Source organism: Athene noctua, chromosome 2, assembly GCF_965140245.1.
Source record: "Athene noctua chromosome 2, bAthNoc1.hap1.1, whole genome shotgun sequence".
NCBI lineage: Eukaryota > Metazoa > Chordata > Aves > Strigiformes > Strigidae > Athene > Athene noctua.
Genome location: NC_134038.1, coordinates 78,394,739 through 78,416,601, shown reverse-complemented (window position 1 = coordinate 78,416,601; position 21,863 = coordinate 78,394,739). Strand labels below are relative to the sequence as shown.

Below are 21,863 nucleotides of genomic sequence, written 5' to 3'. Positions count from 1 at the left end.
TCTACTGCAAGATGTGAGCTTGGATAAAAGTCTGATCTTTATGTAAAAAGGGATCTTATTACCCAGTACCACACGTAATGGGAACTGGATTTATTTTTATTTGCTTCAGTAAACAGACTACATTTTTAAACCCCTGCACTTATTCTGAACTAATTAATTTCTAGATTTTTTCCAGACATTACAGATGTTTGCTCACACTTTAAAAATGGAGTTTTATTTAATGGCAGTTGAGGTTGAAAAGGCATACTGTGTTCAGACAGGGCTCATTCCTATGCGGTGCTGAGTATTCAAATTCAAATTTCAAAGAGTTCAGACCAATTAGCCAAATTCACATGTAACTACTGTATCTTGAAGAAATAAAAATCAAATTCGTTCAGCTCTTACCCTACACAATCATCTGCTAATCCTGTGTTGTAGAAGTGCTGGGCACCAAGTTCTTGAAGTCGTTTGTCTACTGTCTTTCCACCATTACAAAAGAATGTGTACTCTGAATCTCCCAGACCTAGCAAATTCGAAAGAGGAATCATGTCAGTCAGCCAGCCAGCCACACAAGATACACAGATCTGCAAAGGCAACAAAGGATTTTCTTGCAGGCAAACAAAAGAATCTGATATAGCAAAGTGAACATTAGCAGGACACTTTTATAACATTCAAAAAAACCATGTGTTTGTCCCAAAGTAGAGCTGAAAAAGTGGTTCCTCCTCATACACTGATACTGATAAACTGTATGTGAATTACCAAAAGAAACAATTTCACCTTCAGGTTAAAATTGTTAATACAATGTAAAGGAGAGTATTAAAAGTACTTCAAAAATATTGGAACCTTGAAAAAACATAATAAAACATAGGAGTGTTTTTAAACAATATGAAGAGAGAAATGTAGGAAAATGTGCATGAGAAAATTTGGTCCAATATCCTCCTTCCCAGGAATCAGAGATTTCTTTGTAGATCTCATGTTTAGTGTACTGGATTTTCTGCCCTGTAACAGTTGTGAAGATGTTCTATTAGAAGAAGATACTCTTTGTTATCACTTTGTTAGTGGACTCAGGAGGTATGTTCATGGAGAACCCAAGATTTTAAGAGATCAACTAAACTGACCCACCCTAAAAGTGATCAGTCACACATACCTCATCATTATCCAACAATCCCAAATACCACTGGTTTGGTGGTCTTCACAAATTCTGTAAGTAATCCACACCACTGTTTGACTATCCTAACTATCACAGTTTTTCCCAGCCTGACCCTTTCTTGCATGCAGCTTCAAACCACTAGATCCTTATTATACCAACCTAACAATGGACTGTTCCTTTCTCCTTTATAACAGCCTTTTTTTCTAAAAAAAAGACTTCTGCTCCCTTTCAAGTATTGTATTTAAACACTTCACTGGACAAGCTGAAATGCATACCATGAGTGTATTTTAAGGCTGATAACTTTTTAGACTGCAATCATAAAACATGTTAGATACTATAATATCTGTTACAACAAAAATCAGTATTAAAATGATGCTTATCTTCATATATGCATTCAGTCAGCTATGAAAAATCTAACCATTTCACCAACTGTAACGCATAACAAGGCAATAGCATATCTTCTCAAAATGTTACGTGATTAGGATGCATGTATTTCAGACTTCCACATTATGTATCCACTACAAAATTCCTTCTAGTGAGTACTTTCCTCACTAGAAATCTAGAAGTCTCCTCACTCCTACCTATCAGCTTAAACTTGTCAGGCAAAAATAACTTAGGTTCAAATAGAAGTTTCTGAAGTTTGTTTAAACAGAATCTGAAAACTCAACAAACTGAACTTACCATCAGCTCAAGATACAGAAGAAGCATTTTGCCAAATCTGTATTTTTCCTGTCAGTCCTTAACCTAGAATGTTTAATAGAACATTCCTTCTATTGATGAGTATGACATTCAAAATTTTAAAAATTATTGCAAATGTAAAGGGATAGGATGATCTTAAAACCTTAAAGAACATTTTATACTGCCTTTCCTTTAGTATAGAAAAATGCCCAAGTACTTGTAAAGTCAAGTAAACTTATCTAGTCCACAGAGACTAGACACAGAATTAAAACTTCAACAATTACAGATAGCTTATATCATATGTTGTTTATGAAAAGAAAATCAAACTATAAAAAAATTCAATTGGTATCTTACATTCAGATCATTTCTGTGACACTGTTCCTTTATTGCTCATAAAGGACATTACAAAAAAAGCTGTTTATGTTATAAAAATAAATGTTTTATAAGCACTTAAAAAAACCCCAAACAATCTATTCACAAGTAAAAGATATAAAAATTATTCACTGACAGACTAGTGCTGCAATAATATAGAAAATATTAAATCACCTAGCAATCCATACTGGAGATGCGCGAAATGATCAGCTGGCAAGGTCGTGTCTTGAATTTTCTTTACAAACTTGCGGGCAGTGTCTGGTGGGTCTCCAGTACCAGTAGTGGATATAACAATAACTACAGGATCCTTTTCTGTTTCCAGGTTATACTACGAGTAATACAACAAGTAAGTTACAAGGTGCCATTCGATACCTATTTGTGGCCTTAAATATTATCTTCTGCCTTTCCTCTTCCCAAAGGTACACAGAAAAATGTTTAATCTCATCTTACTTGTATTAAACTGTAGAAAGTATTTCAAGTAATTACAAGTAATTTTGGATATTACAAGTTATTTTGGTTTGAGTTTTCAAGAGCAGCCTGGCTAAAGCCCTGAGGAATCTGTTCTGACCTCAGCCGACCCAGCTGTGTGATGACCTCATGAAGTCCCTGCCAACCAGAATTAGCCCATGATCCCATACAAAAACATCAAAGAGCAGCATTTTGAGGACGCTAGTACACACGCAAAGAATACTTCACAACTGCACTCAGCTTAAATACACAACTCCTACAGTATTTGCTTTGTCAAGTGGAAAAAGTATTTTTGTATGTACAATCACAATCACACAGACATCATCCTAGTAATTTCACAGATAACTGGGATGCGGCTGTACAAGGATGTGGTGGGGATCATTTCTAAGGTCCATTAGGGATCATTTGGTTCTGTCTAACTTCCATGTTACATCTGTCTTTGCCACAAAAAAACCCCTGTGCTTTGGGGGAAACTAAGGTAGCTCTGCACAGAGATAATCAGTCACGGTGCTCTACAGTCTGATTCATTTTGGCCCCTTCCCCCTGTCATCAGTTCATTTCTCTCCCCTTTGCTAATACCAATCTTCCACATTTCCCATAGTTTTATAGGGGTTTACTCCCATTACACCAGGTCGACGAGAACTGCCTATATTTGGGATTGTGCATCAGTTCCATAAATTCAAGTCTCATGCAATCATTTATTACTTCTCAGGTAAAAAACATTCTGTTTCTTTGATTATTTCAGCTTTCCTCTGACAGCGGGCAGCAGCACTGTGCCAGCATGCTGTCTGTCAGGTCACCTTTCACAGCACCCCGATGGGCTACAGGTCTTGAATCACACGGACAGCTATAGCAACCTATGCAAAACACGGCTCCACGGAATCACAGACACCTTGTTCGGGAGTGACCTCCGGAGATCACCTAGTCCCGACCCATGTTCCAATGTGGACTAGCTGCCAACTGCCTTAGGTCAGCTATGACTCTGGCTGAATTTTGAAAATTTCTAAGGGTAGAGATTCCACTTTTCTAGGCAGCCTCTTCCACTCAGAAGAGCTTCTCCACTAGTATCAAATCTGTTTATCAGGCTGCACTCAGTGAATTTTGCCTGTTGTTGTACAGTCTTCTGCTGCCAAGAAGAGTCTGGCCCAAGTAGGCTGCTATTAGGTCACTCTTTAGCCTCCTTTTTGCCATAATAAGTAACCCAAGCTCCTTTTACTTCTCCCTTTTGGTTTCAGTCTAAACTCTCTCTCCCAGTGTTCCAAGTTTAATAAAAGAGTAGGGTTATGAGAAAATATAAATAAAGATTGCAAGAGATGCTATGTTGCATTTAAGGCAGCTTCAGGACTCAAAACTCTGATTCAGAGTTTGAGGAGTTATGTTCTAAACACTTCACTCAATAAATGACTCAAACCTTATCTCCTCCTCAAGGCACGTAAAAAGTTACCCGACACCTCCAATCCAAAAAGGTTAGGAATACAAAGAAACGGATTATCAAGGGGTTTTGCTGTTGTCACTTTTTCCAAAACCTTCCTGAAGAACCTAAAAGCAGCTGCATGGAGCAACTTAAATTACCATCTGGAACAGTGTCCTGCCTCTGACAGTGGCCAATAGCAGGTGCCTACAAAAGGATAAGAGTAAGGATGTTCCCCAAGTACTTTGCCAGACTTCAGTTAGTTGTGGTCCAGGGCTGTTCCAAACAGAGGTCTTGTCTTTTACAAGTTCAGGCAAACTCTAAGTACTCACAAGTTCCCAAGACTTCAAAAACTTAAACTATAAATTGTGCAAAAAAGCCTTTAAGGTCCTGTTGCAGTAACTCAGATTTTCAGAACTTCCACAGCAGATTTGATAAGTATAAATACAGCAGCTTCTGCAGTGCATTGTTACAGACGACTACTGCATTTACAAACAAAAGCAAATTCTTCAAGTAAAAGAAGCAAGGGTCTACTGGTATCATATAAAAATTTACACTAAATTGTGTTCCATTAAAAAAAAAGAAAAAATATACAAGCTCAGAAAGTAAAAGGTGGTGCATTAGAACAGAGGTGTGATTAGTTTACTAAATTTTTGCTTGCTCCACTGCACATTCTCCTCTGCAAACTTAAGGACCTTTTGGAACCCAAACATTTGGCTAGAGGTCCTGCATTAATTTGTGTCAATTACTGGGAGGTCAGATATGTCACTAGACCAACAAGAACCTTACACCATTACATAGTTTTTTTACTCTACTTTCCACTTCGTCCTTAGTGTTACATCTTTGTCTCAGTCTTTCCCTTTCCTTCAAAAGCACTCCTCAGCTTATACCACACAACAGCAGTGAGAGCCTGCTCAGGCTGTGAATGACTGCTAAAGGAAAAGGATGGGATGAGACACCCAGATGTGTCTTACCCAGAATAATATGTATCATGAAAAATGTGCTTATTCAGATAACTCATCCAAGACTGACTACATGCATTATGACTCAAGATTATTTTCATTTAGCCTCCTATTTTACTGCTCCTACCTTATTTCCACTTTATTTCAGTCTTTCATCAAGCATATAAAGCAACCACAGTAACCAACTAAATATTTATGACCTTTTCCCACCTATGAGAGTGTAGGTGAGAGATACTACCTGTAAACAGCCAGTGTTTCCAAGAACCAATTTTTGTATGGCAACATACAATTTTTGTATGGCAACAGGATCATGTTATGACTATTGACTCTGTAGCCACCTACTCCATCCATAGACCTTCACAGAAATCCCTTTAAGTGATGACAATGCCTGAAAAATACCCAACAGCCACATAAAGATGGGCCTTCTAACTGACAAATATGAACAAAACAGAAACCTCTTACTTCCTTACCTAAAGCACAGACACACCTCTCTCTGAGCTGTGCATGCCGTGGAATAAACTCTCAGATCTAACATGTCCAAAGGACTTCAGAAGAGGCCCCACCAAATTCAAGCAAGCTCTTGCTTCAGTACATTATGCCACCCTGCCTTCCCCTTCCCAATTACATTCTAGATTCTAGAAGTTCTCTTTATTTACAGTAAAGAGTAAGGAAAAGATTAAGTGATGAAATCTACAAAGCCGCAGAAATTACTTTTTTCCTCCATGCCTAATTCTCAGGTTCTCAATTCAGTGCATCTTTCTACCTCATCAACAGTAACTCATAGCTCTGAGTCATCTTGCCAATTTTGACAAAATAGATTTATTCAAGTGGCAAGCCACTAAAAGGGCTAGAAATATCCTGCCTGCCACCTTCCTCAAACTAATCTCCAAACCTGTCAAATGCAGGAGAAATGAAATGGAAGAATATTGTCTGCTGGCTGCATAAAAGTCTCTTTGTAACACTTTGCTACATTCAGTGTACATTCATTCAAAAGCAGATGTCCAGCTACCCAACATGTAGTGTGTCCCCAAGAAAGCAACTTGCTCAAAGAGAACTAAATTATTTTTATAAACTTCTCATATTTTCAACTGCATGAAAAAACTTTTAGGTGTTATCTTCTGCTCATCTCATATGAAATATAAGGCTATCATGTTCTGTTTGGTTGGGGGTTTTTTAAAATGTTTTTGTTTGAAGACAAACAGGTGAAAGTACTTTGTGAAGGAAATTACAGTCCATATTGCTTCTAGTTACAGATGGACATCAAGTTTTCAGCTCCTTATCTTTGAATAACAACAAATAATAAAATCCCATTTCCTTGCTCCAGACAAGCTTTTTATTTCTTTCTAGAATATGACTTGAGTGTATCCAGTGGGATCTGGAGTGCATATGCTAAGTAACTCAGGAAGACCCTACAAAAGCTCAGTTATGCTAGAGCCCACAGTCAACAGAACACAGGACCTTAACGCAACACAAAAACAACAAAAAGTGTAATTTCTAACAACAGGAGACCTGACCAGTAAAACCAAATTGATTCACTACTGCATACATAAAGAGTTTTTAAGAAGTCACTGCACTCTTGTTAGAAGAAAGATCAAAGATATATTAATTTACTGTTCTAATAAGAAAAATCACAAGAAAGATATACCTTTGGCAGAAGGCTATTAAGCATCTGAATATTGGTCCAAATTACTGATTCATAAGAAACAAAAATTTAAAACTAGATGGTGTATTTTAGGTGGGTGCATGTGCTCAGCCTTCATGACTATTAGCAGCCATAACTCAAGCACATGAAGAAAAATGTATCCCTTAAATACCTATTTTTTCAAAATAGCATAGAGTATCTCACCTTGTCCACTTCACTTATGCAGTGCATATCAGCTTCAAGTCCATGGGTACCTGCTTGCTGCCATATTTCCTCAGCTATGGCTTTTGCCTGCCCCTTTTGTGTTGCATAGAGGAGCAAAAACCTCCTTTTTAAATTACAGCACATTTCCCAAAGCAGAAAACTTTTTTTTTTTTTTTCTAAAGACACTGCAGGGGAAAAAAGAAGGGAAAAGAAGTGAATTTATTGCACACAGAACAGCAAGATTTTGCTTTGCTTATTAGATTAAAAAGAGATACTTTAAAGGACAGTAGTACTGGTGTTTAACTTGGAAATGAGGCATCTACTCTGAAAAGAAGCCATTTCTCACAACCCAGCTTTGTAGGCCAGGTTGCGAAGGACTCATGGTATTGGTCATATGTGCTGTACTGCCTTGATGTTGCAGTAATATTGAACATCCGTGGTATTAAGAATCTAGTTTGTAAACAATACAATAGAGAAATTAGTTTCAGGAAAGTATATACTATTTTTATTACATAAGTCATATTTTCCACTTCAAGTCAGTGACTGCTTTGGCCAATTTTCTGAGGTGTATTCAAAAACAAAACAAAATAAAACACAGACCTGGTGAAATCAAACTACAATGTTTGTGAAAAAAAAATTGTCAGTTTCTTCTTTTCTGAAATTGGTACTTTAACAGTACTAAATGCCTTTACGCTTTACTGTCCATTATGTCTATGTTCTAGAACACAAACACTGGTTTTTATTTCATATTTCAAAAAGGAGCTTCTTACATAAGTGCATCTACAGAATTGACTGTTTAGGTTTTTTTCTCCTAAGAATAAGAAACCACCTTAGAGAAATCTCCTGTAGTATAAAATGTCACTTCCTCACAAAGTCTTGCAAGCAGCAGGATGAATGAGATGCATAACCTTATTAATTCACTTGTCCCATCAAAGTTTGAATGCGAGAAGTTTTCTTTCATGATTTTGACACAGACAGAACACAACAGATGTAAGGACAACTTCAAGAAGCAGTGAACAAGAGAGACAAGCAGAACGTCCCACATGCGTGTATTATAAATTAATCTTCTGTCCATATTTTGTCACTGCTAGGGAGCTGCAGTAGAACTCAAATACCTAGAATTACAACAGAGTAATTTTCAGTGCCCAACTCAAGATTTTTTTCACATGCCTGGGCCGTTTGCTGTACTTCACCTGTTGCTCCCATAGATTCAACTACAGAAAGCATTCAGTGTCCTAGCCACACACACTGACTCATGGAAACCTGTGACTAAGTAATTTGAGGCGCATCTTTTTCGTCTTTCTCTCAAAGGAAAACAAACATATCTCAACTGTGTAAGAATACTGCACTCTACTGATTTGACATGATATTTCTCCCCACAGTACTGCGGAAGATTTCTCCTATTAGAATTCTTTTTTTTTAAAGCATACTTGCAAATCAAAAAACTAAGCTATAGCCTCTTAAGAGTACAATGCCTGTACCATACCTGAATTCCATGAAAAATGTAATTACTAGAAAATTTTAAGGCCTTCATTGTATTTTGTTCTATTACATTTTCCATTATAGTTTTCATTTTAAATCAATTACATTATATTACCTAAAAATACTAATAATTACCTTAACAGTTGCTTTAAATAAATTCATTTAAGTAACTGGCTTCGTGTGCATGTGCACAGAAGAAGATGCATATGCCAAAACAATGCACAAAATGATTTTTCACCCTCGTTTTCCAAAAGAAAAGAAATTTGGTGACACACAAATTACAGCGATTCCTATGAAATAGTTTAAATACAGTTTAAATACCCTCAGATCCCTGTAGCCGTACAGAGTTATCCTAGTCATGTGCTATGTTTTCACCCTAATTGTTCTCTTGTCAGCAGGTGGCAGTGTCTGACTATAAATGGAGAAAACCAATAATGATATAGTGGAGTTTCATTACTACATTCTTCCTTATACCTCATAAAGGGAGGAATATAATCCGTTTTCCACTGGGACCACACCATAGCACAGAAGTCTTCTACACATAAATAGCTGAGGGGTAAGTTGCCAACATTATAGCCAGGGGATTACCAACAGACTTCAAACAAGAGTCAGCTTGGGAAGGTGCTCTGAGAAGCATGAAAATTTGCAATAGCAGGGGGAGAGGGCAACAGAAAGAACAGCAGTCACAATGGGGTTTAACATGGCCAGATGTCGCCCTAACAGCACCATGACCTCTGTCTAGGCCAGGCAGAGCAGCCTCGCCATAAGAGTGTGAACTGCTTCTACTCCAGCTAGTACAGTAACAATAAAGGGTGCAAAAAGTAGCTCCACATTTTGGCTGCATGTATGTGAACTTACAGGGAGCTTTCTCACTGGTGTGTCACCTAGTAGATTGCATAGAGACATGAATTAGAGCACCAACATCTCTCACAGAAGGCATGTCTAAACAAGAGGACCCACAGGGCCAGAAGAGGGGTTTGTGACTGAGATGCCTACCTCCTGAGTGGGGACTGTGCTTGTACGTGACAGCGCAAATGTGTGCTCGTGGGAAGAGGGGAGGCCACAATCAGACAATTCCTTGGAATTAGATACTGAAGGTATTATTAACAGGTGGCCAAGAAGGCCAATGGTATCCTGGTTTGCATCAGAAATAGTGTGGCCAGCAGGGACATAGAAGTGATCTTACCCCTGTACTCAACACTGGTGAGGCCACCCCTCGATTCCTGTGTTCAGTTTTGGGCCCTGCACTACAAAAAAGACATTGAATTACTTGAGCGTGTCCAAAGAAGGGCAACAAAGCTGGTGAAGGTTGTAGAGCACATGTTGTACGAGGAGTGGCTGAGGGAACTGGGGTTGTTTAGTCTGGAGAAAAGGAGGCTGAGGGGAGAACTCATCGCCCTCTAAAACTACCTGAAAGGAAACTGCAGAGAACTGGGGATGAGTCTATTTAACTAAGTAACATGAGATAGGACAAGAGGGAATGGCCTCAAGTTGCGCCAGGGAAGGTTTAGACTGGGTATTAGGAAGCATTTCTTTACAGAACGGGTTGTTGGGCCTTGGAATGTGCTGCCAAGGGCAGTGGTGAAGTCCCCATCCCTGGAGGTGTTTAAGAGTAGGGTTGACATAGCACTTAGGGATCTGGTGTAGTTGAGAAGGGTCAGTGTTAGATTAACGGTTGGACTAGATGATCTTCTTTTCCAACCTGGATGATTTTGTGATTCTGTAAGTGCCTAGTATCATATCTGTTTCATTGTTGCTATTGATCTTGAGTATATAGTTCAATTAACTGACTAAATTAACTGCATGACAGTTAATTATGTCATTCATTGATCAATAAACTCCTTTGATCCTGATTCGATCTAAACTATTCAAGTTGAGGAGTTTGTTTCTGTGAGAGCATCTTCTCTGTCATCAACCAGAGGAACTTCATGCACAACCTGACCAAGTGATGCCTGCTAAAAGGAAAATCAGTCACACCTACCTGCAGATGAACACAATCATAAAGCACAAACAGACTTGGGCTCAGATGAACATACTGCCCACATTGCTCTTGCTCTGCGGTGCTATACACTCTTCAAAGATGATATGTCACTTTCACTTATATGAATTCAACTGAAATAAAGGGGAAAAAATGATAATTCTTGACTATCGAGTTTTCTAAAGAATCCCTCTAATAGTATTACCACACTAGCAGCCTTTAACGTTGATGTGTTGGTAGTGGTATGTCAAAAACCAAACCAATGCTTAAGTTCAGACAACAACCCAGCATGTGCTGGCTCACAGCAGGACTTAACATGAAACTAAGAATGAAATTACAAATTATAGCACATCTGAACCAGTACTCAGAAAACTAACAGTCCACAAATGATTAACAGGGAGCCCATCTATTCCATAACTCAACACACTGTAGGAGCAAACAAGCCACACAATTTCAGTGTACCTGATGTGCTGGCTCCAGCGATTACACAGCTGTACTAAGGCCAGACTACCTACTTCATGTATCATACTGGTCTGTCAAAAATGCCAAACTGCGTGGCCATGGACAGGATAAAAACCTCAAGAAACGTCTACAGTAGCTTTACATACTTCTGCGTGCCTTTAAACTGGGTTGTGGGACTGTGCCTTCAGAGCCATGAAGCCATTTCCATGTAATTTTTTAAGTTAGTGCCTTACTCAGAATCACTTTCACTCTATAACCAAGACAAACATAAAAACCGTTAAAACTTGTATGAAACCTGCATGTGAAACCCTCCGGAGCCCAGGGCTGACCCTTCGCCCAGACAAAACTGGTTGGACCAACCACTGGGAAGGGGGAGAGCTGTCCCTGACGAGGGACAGTGATTTTAGGGACCTAAAGACAGGTCCACACCGCAGGCCTGAAAGCCGCTGCAGCAACAGAGGCCTCCCGAACGCCCGCCGGGCCGGGCCATGCTCCTCGCCTCGCCTCCCGCCCGGCGCCGCAGCTCTCCCCCGAGCGCGCACCCGACGCCCACCTGCCGGGAATGAGGCCGCTCACGGTGAAGGACGCGCCTGTGACCCACGCGTACACAGGGGCAAACTCGGCTCTGGAAGCAACACCTCCGGCGGCAGCGAGGGCAGGAGGCGGCCACGCCGGGGCGGGGCGGACCGAGCCGCGCCCCGCAGGAAAAGGCGGCGGCGGCGGCGGCGGCGGCGGCGGCGGCGGCCGGAAGTGGCCGCCGGGAGGGCGCCGGAAGCTCCCGGCAGGCTCCGCGCTGCCCGTCATGGCGGCGGAGCGGAGGTGAGGTTCCCCGCGCCGCTTCAGCTCGGTCCCCGGCCCTGCCGGGTGCCGCCAGCGGTGGAGGGAGGAAGAGGATGGAGAGGGGAGCGACGCCCCGGCCCTGGGCAGGCAGCAGTAGGCGCTGGAGCGGGAGGGCTGCGCCTTCGGGCCCTGTACCCCGCCGCTCTCTGCGGAGGGAGGCGTCGGGCCCGTGAGGCGGAGAGGCGGCGGCGGAGAGGCCCCGCTGCGGCCGCCTCGCCCGTGTCAGGCTCGCTCATCGGTCGCCGCGCGGGTGCGACACCCGCTCGGGCCGCGGTGGCGGCGGTGTGACCCGCTGCTGCCCAGCGCCCCGGCCCGCCGGGGTGGAGGGGAACGCGCCGCCGTGCAGTGCCTGCCTGGGGAGTGGGGGGGTGGCAGCTTGTCTGTATGCCGCTCTCTGTGTGTCCCCCACAGTGTTCTCCTGGGGACGCGGGGCAGAGGTGCGTTGCCACCCACCACACAGGTCTTGCCGGTCCCGGCGGTTCTTTCTATTTGCTCTTTGTTGTGCTTGTGGTCGTGAGAGAGGGATCATCCCAGTCCTGTCCAGGTGCTAGGTTTTTTTGGCTGCGTTTCAATGAGACTTTCACAGTTTTCCAAGCTATACATTTATATGTACTTTTATTCTTCTAGGTATGTTTTGAGAACCCGCTTGATCCAATATGGCTATGATTAGCCAAAAAAGTTTCCAGTTTTATTCATCCAGTACACCAGCAAGGAGGTTCATTTTGATGACTCTAAGCAAAAGGTTGAGCTTTATCAGTGGGCAGCGAAAGACCCAAAACTGTAGCTCTGTAGCCATGAGGATGCTATGTTTCAGAGATAAATCTCAGTATGTGTTTTGTAGAAAAAACCGTGTACAACTACGGATGCATTCTCTTTCAATTAATGAAACTGTGTATCTTTATGGAGATACTGAGAGCAGTACTAAATCTAATAACATGTGGATAGATGAACAACTATTTTTCAAGAAGTTGAACAGCCTTTGTACATCAAAAGAAATTTTTGACTTTCTTAGCTCTCTGGAAGTCATGTCTGACACTATGGCCTCAGGAGCCCTGCAGAGGATTTCTGAAGTTGAGCTGGATGGCGATGGTCTGAAAAACCCTGAAGGAGTGTTAGAGAATGAAGTTTTTAGGGCATTATGCTTCCAGTTTGAATTTGAATCCTCAAAACTGTCAAACACTGGGCTGCTGAATGCATTGCAAGCTTTGATAAAACTACATATAGATCCCCAGAGTACACTGATGGCAAGCTTGCTTGGGGAGTGTGAGGAACGGCTTGGTAAAGGACAGCTGACTACTAAAAATCTGTGTGCTTTCGGAGAGAGCTTGCTTGAGTTGGAAGGCCCAAGTTGTGCGGTGCTGGAACAAATTGTGAACCACATGCAAGCAAAAGACGTTGCGAAGTGGAGTCCTAGAGAAATAGTGATGGTTTATAGGATGCTGCAGTTGACTGTCAGGGAAGGAGAAAAATACCAAGGCTTGCTGGACAGACTGAACAGTGTCACTTTAACCATAGTTTCCCAGCTAAGCCCAGAGTTCACAAGCATAATACTGAATTCACTGGTTGTTCTTCATCAGACTCGGGCAGTTCGCTTAGTCACAGCACTGTGTAAACATTCTGTGAAGCATACTCCATATTTCACTGATGATGAACTGGTAAATGTACTGGAAGCCTTCCTATACTTTGGACATCGTGAACAGATTTTTACAGAGGCACTGGAAACACACATTCCCAAGTCCATCTTCACTATGCATCCTCAAACAGTCAGCAAAGTCATGCACTACTGCTGCCAAAAGATGATCCTTTCTAAGCCCATCTTTGATGCAGCGGCAGAAGGTTTCATTTCTGATGCTGACAGATTTACCACTGACCAGATTGCTGGGTATATTATACCTTTTGGGACTCTTAACTATCTGCCTCCAAGTGCTTCTTCCTTGTTTAGGAAGCTTGAAATGGTACTGCATACTCGCCTTAGTCACTTTCAGCCTCACACCTTGCTGAGCCTGCTACACTCGTGTGTCCTTATTCAACGTTACCCAGTAAATTTTCTGCCAAAAATATTTAGTCCTTATTTTCTGCAACAGCTTCAAGGTAAGGAGCAGTGATGGTCTCTTGTGATGGTCTGCATTTCTTTCTATTATGTGACATGTCTCTTGTCAAGCATCCATTTCTTAACCACTTTCATCTGTCAAATCAATAATGACCCGATTAAGGTGACTGGAGAGTAGTGATCAGGAGGCCAAAGGCTGTTGCTTCCTTGTCACAGCTGCAGTTGTCTTTCAGTTTGTATCATTTCGGAGGGTTTGAAAATTGCACTGTATTATCTTAAGCAGAGATTTGAATTCCCTTAAAAATTTTATTTTGGTTAATTCTTCTGCTTTTCCACATTTGTCCTTTGTCTCATACAGGATTTAAATGCTAAGTTATTCTGTAAAGGAAATGTGTTACTTTTAACTCTGGCTGTTTAAACTTCCTATGTGCCTATGCAGTGACTGATGTGAATACTCACAATGAAGTGAGACTTGCTATGAGACGGGTAACACTAGAAAGGATGTTGAGACCAGTTAGTATAGAACTAACAAGACTGAGACCAAAAGTGGTAGATTTTTTAAATGGCAATCATACTTGGAATGTTGTATGAGTAAAAATATAGTTCAGTGATTCTGGGTTCATTTTTCTCTAAATTGCTGCATTGTAATGTCTGCCACGTGAGGGATGTAGCATAAAGGTGGAACACTGGATAGTGAGTCCTGAGACTTGACTTCTATTTTGGGTGTAGCCCTCCATTTACTTTGTGGCTTTGGGCAAGTCACTTCACTTTTCTATGTCTCTTCCACAACAATTGTTTGCTTTGCTTACTTGGATATCGTACTCCTTAGGGTTAGGACTGGCTCTTAGGCATTTTATTCAGGGGCTAGCCCAAAGGAAGACATTTAAAAAAACAATAGAAATACTAGTAGTGCTGATTGTGAAGCTAAAATAATTACCTTCTGCTTGTGCACTGCTGGGTAGATTTATGATTTCTCCGCCTGCCTTTTTAAGGTTAAGTCCTCTGTGACTGCATAATCCTTATTTGTGGATATTTTCCTAAGCATCAAAACCACTCTTCCTGAAGCTCAAAGGGCAAGGTCCATGATCACAGTTGTCAGCTTTTTGTAGCTTTTAAAATTACAACCAAATTATAATATGCAAGAAAAGTTACAGTAACTGCTCCACAGCTTACTTACAATCACGTTACTAGTTCACCTATTGCTATGGAAAAAACTCATTGTTACATTTAAAAAAATAGTCTAAAAATCCTTGTAAACTTTGGTCAAGATTAGTACAAACTCTAGAGAGAAGTGAGGTGAAGTGTATCATTGGGACAAAAAGAATTTAAATTACTGTTATTGATAAGAACATGTTACAATTAAATACACAGAATTTGTAAATCTCAGGCGGTACAAAATGTCGTTTTCAAATACTATTTTGCCTTATGATTCAAGTAAGGTTCATTGCATGTAAGTGATTCTAGTGCATTGTTTCTTACCTTCTGTCAACCTGCATCATGTCCTTCAGGTAGGGGTAAGGTAGAACCAGGTCTGGACTTCTGCTGTCATCTCTACTCTTCTGTCCTTTCAGGATAATGATTGTTGTGTTATATTCTTGCTTCCAGCTTGGTTGTATTTCTCTTTCATACTGTATTACAATCAGCTTGTGAAAGCTGAAAAGGGTAAATGGATAAAGCTGAACAAAATTAATTTGCAGTGCATAATGGTTGGCTTTAATTAAAGCTGAAGTGAGATCTGAACCAGTAAAACGTAACAGCATCATAAATGTGAGCAATTAAGGATAGACTGGTATGGTTTTTTTTAATTTCTAGGTAAAAATGTAAAATTCTAAGGCTCACATATGTTTAAACAAAACATAAAGACTGGTGCTTCGTTCTGGTTTTTAAATTACATTTAATCTAAAATCTCATATGGTTATGTGATGCTTCTTTCTGCTGCAATCCTCTCTGCCAACAACACTCCTCTGGTGGAGGCTTCCTGTGCCCGTCATTGTTCCATGGCCTAAGCTCCTTTCCTTTCTGCCTCTGTTCAAGCACTATAGTCCCATCCTTGAGCCTATGTCTTACCATACTGAGGAAAACATTATGAAATTTAAAAATCTACCTCATGGTTTATTCTGTTTTGCTTAGGGGATCAGAGTCCGCTCACCCACTGCTTCTAAGACTGTCTTGTCTGCAAGTGCTGCCTTCGCTTAATATTTTTTTCCCCAGTCTAGTGAGCTTCTAGGACATCCCCCATGTGATAGCCTGTCCTTGGTTCTATTGCATAATCCTATGCTTTTGGAGACAAACCTATTATGAACAACACAGTTTCAAACTATAGATTTCAAGTAATTCTGTGATACGCAGTAAAGCATATCTAGCAGCATTATAGGGATATGTAAGCTATTATCGGAAAGATAAGTGACTTCTCAAGATCCCAGCTAAGATTGCTCTGTTAATAAAACTCTATATAAGGGCAAGTTTTCAAAGTGATCAGAAACTTTGGTCACTCGATTTTTAGATGTTCAATGTGAAATGCCTTAAGGGATTGATTTTTAGAAAGCAGGCATGTCTCATGTCCCAAAAACCAGAATGTCTTTTAAAGTTCTCAAGATGATACTTAGAAAATGAGAAACCTCACAGTACCAATTACTTTGAATATGTCCTTCTAAATCAATGAAGGTATTCCACTAGAGTGGTTAAAGTTCAGAACAGGAACTTGAGAAGATGACCTGCAATGATTAGCATCTTACACTACATCAGGTTTTTACAATTCCGTATAATACTTTGCACTGTAACATGAAAGATGCTTCAAGTATACACTTGTAGACAAATATCCAGAAATTATTCAGTATTATCCACTACTTTCAGATAAAAAAATCCACACAACTGAATAAAACAGTGAGATCCTGGGATTATAACTTAGGGGGAAGGGGCTGTAGGAAGAATGAAATGATCTCAGATCATCTTTTTCTTTTTTTGTGACAGAATATGACAGTCTTAAATAAGATCTTGTTAGTTGTGTATTTTTGTGTCATTTCTGTAAATCATTTCATTTTTCTAACTGCATCATTTCACAACTGATCTTTCTGTTCATTCAAACAATGATCAAGTGGTTTCTCTGCATGTTAAATTGGATAGCTTTTCCTAACTTTTGCATGATGGTTTGCATAAAGATACTTTGTTGAAGGTACACCTGAAAGCCTGAATATTGTTGTTTCAGCTCAGCCACCTGGTTTGGACAGAATTGCTACCTCCCAGCTAACGCAGCTTTTTCTGACTGTTACCCTGGAGTGCCCATTTTATGAGGTATGGTACATATGAAACCAGAACTGATGTTAACAAGAGGAGATATGGTCATTAGGGCCCTAGTGATAATTAGTTGAGGAGTGTCTTCCTCATAAAAACATTGGAATTGGATGAAACAGCTTTTTTTTTCGCTGATGAAAATGTTAAGTATTTCTACCTGTTTGATGGACTTGATATATTTCTATGTTTGACAGAATTGACTAGCTCTAAGTTAAAGTGCTTCTTGTGTATTTCTGAGTACTTTTCCCACAAATACTCCTTTTTTATGTTTGGCTTGTGAAGTCTTAGAGCAAAAAGAGATCGGGCACTTTGATGTTGGCCTGACTGCAGAGGAATGGAAACAGTTGTGCATTTCACATGAGCAAATATGTTCAGCGTGATAGCATAGAAGCTTGCTGAAGATGTTCTGGTGGTTGCTTTGGGGTATTTTTTTTTTTATAAATTTCCAGCAAAGCATACCTCAGACTGTAGGTCTCTTTATAGACATGGCTTTGATATGCACAGAATACATTTTGCTACATTAATAGGAGGTAACTACAAAAATGTTATCTCCCTTTTTCTTTTGTTTGATTTGGTTTTCTGTCATTATGTAGGGTCCCAAACTCCTTCCAAAGTACCAAGTAAAGGCTTTTTTCATGCCTCACAGTTCTCAGGATGTTCACCTCCTCAAGAGGGTGAAGACTGGATTACTTTATTTACTGAAAAAAAGAAGATATTTTGCATCAGAGGTATCAACACCATATTTCTATATGGTTGGTAAGTAACGTTTCTTTAGATTAATAATAAAATGTTTGCTTATGCTGTCAAAACTTTAGGCTCAATTATTTTCCAGAAATAAAAATGATTGATTTTATTCCTTTCTGGGCATTCTAAATTGTGCAAATACAGAAAAACTAAACTGGAATGCAAAACTACAAAAGGTCTGAAATGAGGTAACATCATGGGAACTTAAAGTAAATGCATTTTTAAAGTCAGAAAGAAGAGCAGACAGACAAAAGAACTGCAATGTTACTTGGAATTTACATGGCCAGTCTGCACTGGAAATAGCTGCTTACTCTGGTACTCTGTATTTTTATGATCAGCTCCTCTTTTACTTATCCTGTAACCAATTTGTATGATGTAAAAAAAAAAAATAAAATGAGGCAATGCCACTTGCCTGATCTCTCTGCTTTGGTGGTGAGTAGGGAAAGGGAGAGCTATAGAAAGTTGTGGTTGTCAGCCCTCTGCCCTGCTCAGCTGGGCTCCTCTCTCCTTAGCAAGAACTGCTGACTACATATAGTCAGTGGGGGTTTGTGGAGGAGTGATCAAAACAGTGTTTCATGCACCAGGAAAGGAAGCAGAGAAGATAATGATGAGGAAAGATGTGTGCCCAGGAGGAGTGGATGAAAAATAACAGTTTGAGGGAAGGACCATCGGAGGGATTTTTTAAAAAAAATGGAGATGGACGATTCCAGAATTATTCCGCGTTTCAGCATCCACATGGGGTTGAAGTTGGCAGGGTTTAGGTCCAAAACTCAGTTTTCAAATTGACATAATCTATAAAATTAGGGAATTAGTGAGAAAAAATAAAGGGGGAGGGGCGGGGAGGGAGTGCGTGAGTAAGAGTGTAAGTGTGTCTCTCCCCAAAGCTGTCAAAATTCCAGAGGCCCTAGGCAGCCTGCTGAAGTGCCGTTTCACTACATTATGGTTTTTAGCTGATTTGGAACACTACTTTGCTGTTAGCATTTTGAAAGGCTGAAGTGTTACTTATTATCACTCATTTGTGTTAAATAGTCTACACACGTCTTTTGCAAGCCTCTGTGATTCAGAAAAAGGTATTGCAATAGTATTTTAGTTATTTTATAAAACAATGAACTGTAAGGGGATGAGAATTGCAGTAAAGATTTTGTTGTATTGAAAGAGTTTTAATATCAGTTCTCTTTTAATTTATATTAGATATTGAGATTAAATTAGATGAAGAAGGTTTTGTATTGCCTGCTGCCCAGTGTGAAGAGGTATACAGACGGTAAGAGAATAAAAGAAAACACTGGTAAAATGTTGTTTAACATTGACAAAGAGCATTCAGGGTGAAACTGGCAAAATTTGAGCTTGGAGTTTTCCATTGACCTCAACAAAGTTCAGACTTCACATTGAAACCACTGGCAAAAAGGACAATGCTGGCAAAATTAGCATTCTGTACTTTTTCCTAATTGTTTTGCCTCCTGACTATACAGTGTCAGACTCTCTTTACTGAGTGACAGTCAGGATCAAAGTGATCCTGATTTGGCTTATAGTAGTGTATTTTGATCTTCTGTAATTCATTTTCAAATAAAAACCAAATGAATTCTAATTGAGCATGTCTGTGTAGATTTAACACAGTTTAAGCTAGTTTGAGTTCACAAATTTACTTCTTTAAGGAATCCCATGTAATGATGATACTTGCTACAGATGCTGTTTTTACTGAAAAGTGCATAGATGTTTAAAAAGTATGCTAAACAAGAATTATTTTGAGAAACCTTGAATACAAAGTTAAGTAACCTGCCTGTGTGGTATTTGCAACTGCACTTCTGTGGATAAAGCAAAATATGTTTTTTTGAGCTTAACCTTCACAAGACTCACACGCTAATATAGGTTCTTTCAAAAATCCTATGCTTAAATGTTTAAGAATGGGCTTTGAATTTTTTTTTAAATTACAGGTTTCATGTGTAAATAAGGTCATACTGTATTTAACATACTGAAAATTTAAGCAACTTTTTTACAGTGGGTATACAGTGGATGTAATTTTGGTTTGATGTGATTTTTATCACCAAGGAGAAAAAATATAATCCTTGATGCTGCCAACCCTATGTACAGGTTTAACTTAAAACAGATTTAGCTTTAACTTAACTCTGACAGTTTAACAGGTACACTAATGAATAAATTAGCTGCTGGAATGTTTTTAAGCTGAGACAAGTATTTTGTGATTTTCCTTCTAGAAGAATTCAAAATAGCTTACCAATAGTAGCATTAAAAATATCAAACTCTTATTATTGTATGGTAATTTTTGTTCAGAGCATATAAATAAGCTTTTCCAATCAGTTTCACTAAGCTTCAGGCTTTCCCTTTCCCACCCTTACATTGATTGATTTAAATTGTTCTGAACCAGGTAATTTCCATCTCACAACATCTAATTCTTGGAGGTATTAGGGAGTAAGAGTGGAGGTATTGTTCCATGCTTCTTAGGAACTGCAGTAGTTGTAGTGATTAAAATAGCTGATTTTTTTTTTTTTTTTTTTTTTTTTTTTTTACAATTGTGCTTGATTTTAGAATTGCCCTCTGTGTTGATGGTCAAAATAGATTTTGCGTTAATAGCCACAATCTTTTGGGAGAAGAAGCTATTAAACAGCGACATCTTCAGTTGCTCGGTTATGAAGTTGTGCAGGTAAAGTTCAAAGTCAGTGGTTTGTTTTTGCTCTGGCTGACAAAACAAGTGAAAAATGATTATTTTATAATGCTTAAAACCGTACTTGCAATTACTTCCCAAGGCAGATGTAATCTTGTCTTTTCTATATTACATTCTTTCTGCCTTTTGCGTGTTTGAGGGTGTTACAGAAATTCCTTTTTCTTCCTTGGATCAATTAGTGTATTCTGCCTGTGTTTTCTCCCAAATAGTAGCTGCTTGAAAGAGTACTTCTCTGCAGTGATTAAGGTTCAAATCTTGACTTAAAGGAAAATGTTCTGTAAGAGTTCAGTAGAATTGGGATTTTTAATTAAATACTTTTTGAAAAAGGTCTGAATTTGGAGTTTACAAAAAAAAGGAGTTAAAAAATGAGCTGGTTTGTATTGTAAATATTTTCACAAGAGTACATTCTTTGAAAGAGTACAATGTGTTGAATTAAAAGGGATATTTTTATCTTTAAACATACTTTGGACCACAACAGTTACTTTTAGATTATTTTAGATTTTCCTTTCCATTTATAATCACTTATCACATAAACCTCAATCCATTATACTTAATTTAGTTTAAACTGTAATGGGTGTCATTCTTTGTTTTACAATAATCTCTATTCAGGTGATTTACAAATCAATAACACATTTAGGATTAAATGTTTGATTTTAAACCAGACAAATACTTGATATGTAATTTTACATCTGCTTAATGAATATCAGTCTTACCCAGTTGTTTATTAGAGGGTATTTCCAGCAATCATTTTTGTTTTGTTTCCAGATTCCATTTTTTGAGATAGAGAGTCTACAAAATTCCAGAAAAATGGCAGAATATCTACACAAAAAAATATTTCCTCATAGACTCAGCTGCTGACACTGGAAGAAAATATTATATCATGGTTGACCTTCTGTACTGTGAAGTGTAAATGTTGTGCATGGAAGAACAATTCTGTTTTATAAATAACTCCACCTAAGATAATTTGAGCTTCTGAATGTGAGAACTTCCAATATTTGGGACAATTGATATGTAAAGAGTAATAAAGAACAACGTATTTTCTTAAGTCTTGTGTCAATATTTATTTTAAGTTAACAGATTTAAGTGTCAGACAGTCAGTGCTGTGTTTCTTTTGTACTTTAACTGGTTCTAACAAACAGCTGCAAATGGACAGATGTGAGTATTAAAGGATACTGGCTGGTCTGAATGTACAGAATGTGCCATGCTACCTACCAATCAGGGCTTTTCTTGACAGTATAAAAAGAAATTGTGCAATTCACTCATAGGTGTTTGTGTGATTTCTGAAATGTTTTGTAAAACTAGAATTTGCAGTAGTTGCACAAGCAGTATTGGCTTATTGCTCATACTTCAGACAGAGAGTGCTGTTCACTAAATAGCAATGCCTTACAGAAAATGAGAGCATTTTTATTAAAAAGATTTGCTTTACTTTGTAAAAGAACAGCTGCCACAGGGTCGTGGACTTGCACAGCTGTC

The 21,863-nt window shown here is 39.2% G+C and overlaps 2 protein-coding genes across 9 annotated transcripts in view; one reads left to right on the top strand and one right to left on the bottom strand.

Moving 5' to 3' along the window:
* The window catches only part of MTRR (5-methyltetrahydrofolate-homocysteine methyltransferase reductase), a 33,615-nt gene extending 22,106 nt beyond the window's left edge, over nt 1–11,509 (bottom strand). For all 5 annotated transcript variants that reach the window (XM_074899493.1, XM_074899495.1, XM_074899496.1 and 2 more), the window contains exons 1-5: nt 11,342–11,509; nt 10,330–10,460; nt 6,867–7,051; nt 2,354–2,507; nt 385–502 (exon numbers count right to left, since the gene is read on the bottom strand). In XM_074899493.1, coding sequence (XP_074755594.1) covers nt 385–502; nt 2,354–2,507; nt 6,867–7,010 — 416 coding nt within the window. In that variant the 5' untranslated portion in view covers nt 7,011–7,051; nt 10,330–10,460; nt 11,342–11,509. The remainder of the gene's footprint in view (nt 1–384; nt 503–2,353; nt 2,508–6,866; nt 7,052–10,329; nt 10,461–11,341) is intronic.
* A 57-nt stretch (nt 11,510–11,566) lies between these two features.
* On the top strand, nt 11,567–21,477 carry FASTKD3 (FAST kinase domains 3). 4 transcript variants are annotated; one of them, XM_074899491.1, is made up of 7 exons: nt 11,567–11,607; nt 12,256–13,719; nt 16,884–16,969; nt 17,563–17,725; nt 18,905–18,974; nt 20,255–20,369; nt 21,156–21,477. In XM_074899491.1, exons 2-7 carry the CDS (start codon nt 12,285–12,287, stop codon nt 21,246–21,248), a joined length of 1,962 nt encoding a protein of 653 aa, XP_074755592.1. In that variant the 5' UTR covers nt 11,567–11,607; nt 12,256–12,284; the 3' UTR covers nt 21,249–21,477. The 4 variants fall into 4 exon arrangements, 3 of the variants coding, with proteins under 3 accessions (XP_074755592.1, XP_074755593.1, XP_074755591.1); XM_074899492.1 differs by lacking the exon at nt 11,567–11,607 and adding an exon at nt 11,612–11,721; XM_074899490.1 differs by lacking the exon at nt 11,567–11,607 and having other exon boundaries at nt 11,631–13,719.
* Nucleotides 21,478–21,863: the final 386 nt, after the last annotated feature.

Coding starts and splice junctions, on each gene's coding strand:
- FASTKD3 (XM_074899491.1), top strand. CDS start 12,285: ATGGCTATGATTAGCCAAAAAAGTTTCCAGTTTTATTCATCCAGTACA. Junction 17,726..18,904: donor ACCATATTTCTATATGGTTG/GTAAGTAACGTT, acceptor AATTTATATTAG/ATATTGAGATTAAATTAGAT. Junction 18,975..20,254: donor TGTGAAGAGGTATACAGACG/GTAAGAGAATAA, acceptor GCTTGATTTTAG/AATTGCCCTCTGTGTTGATG.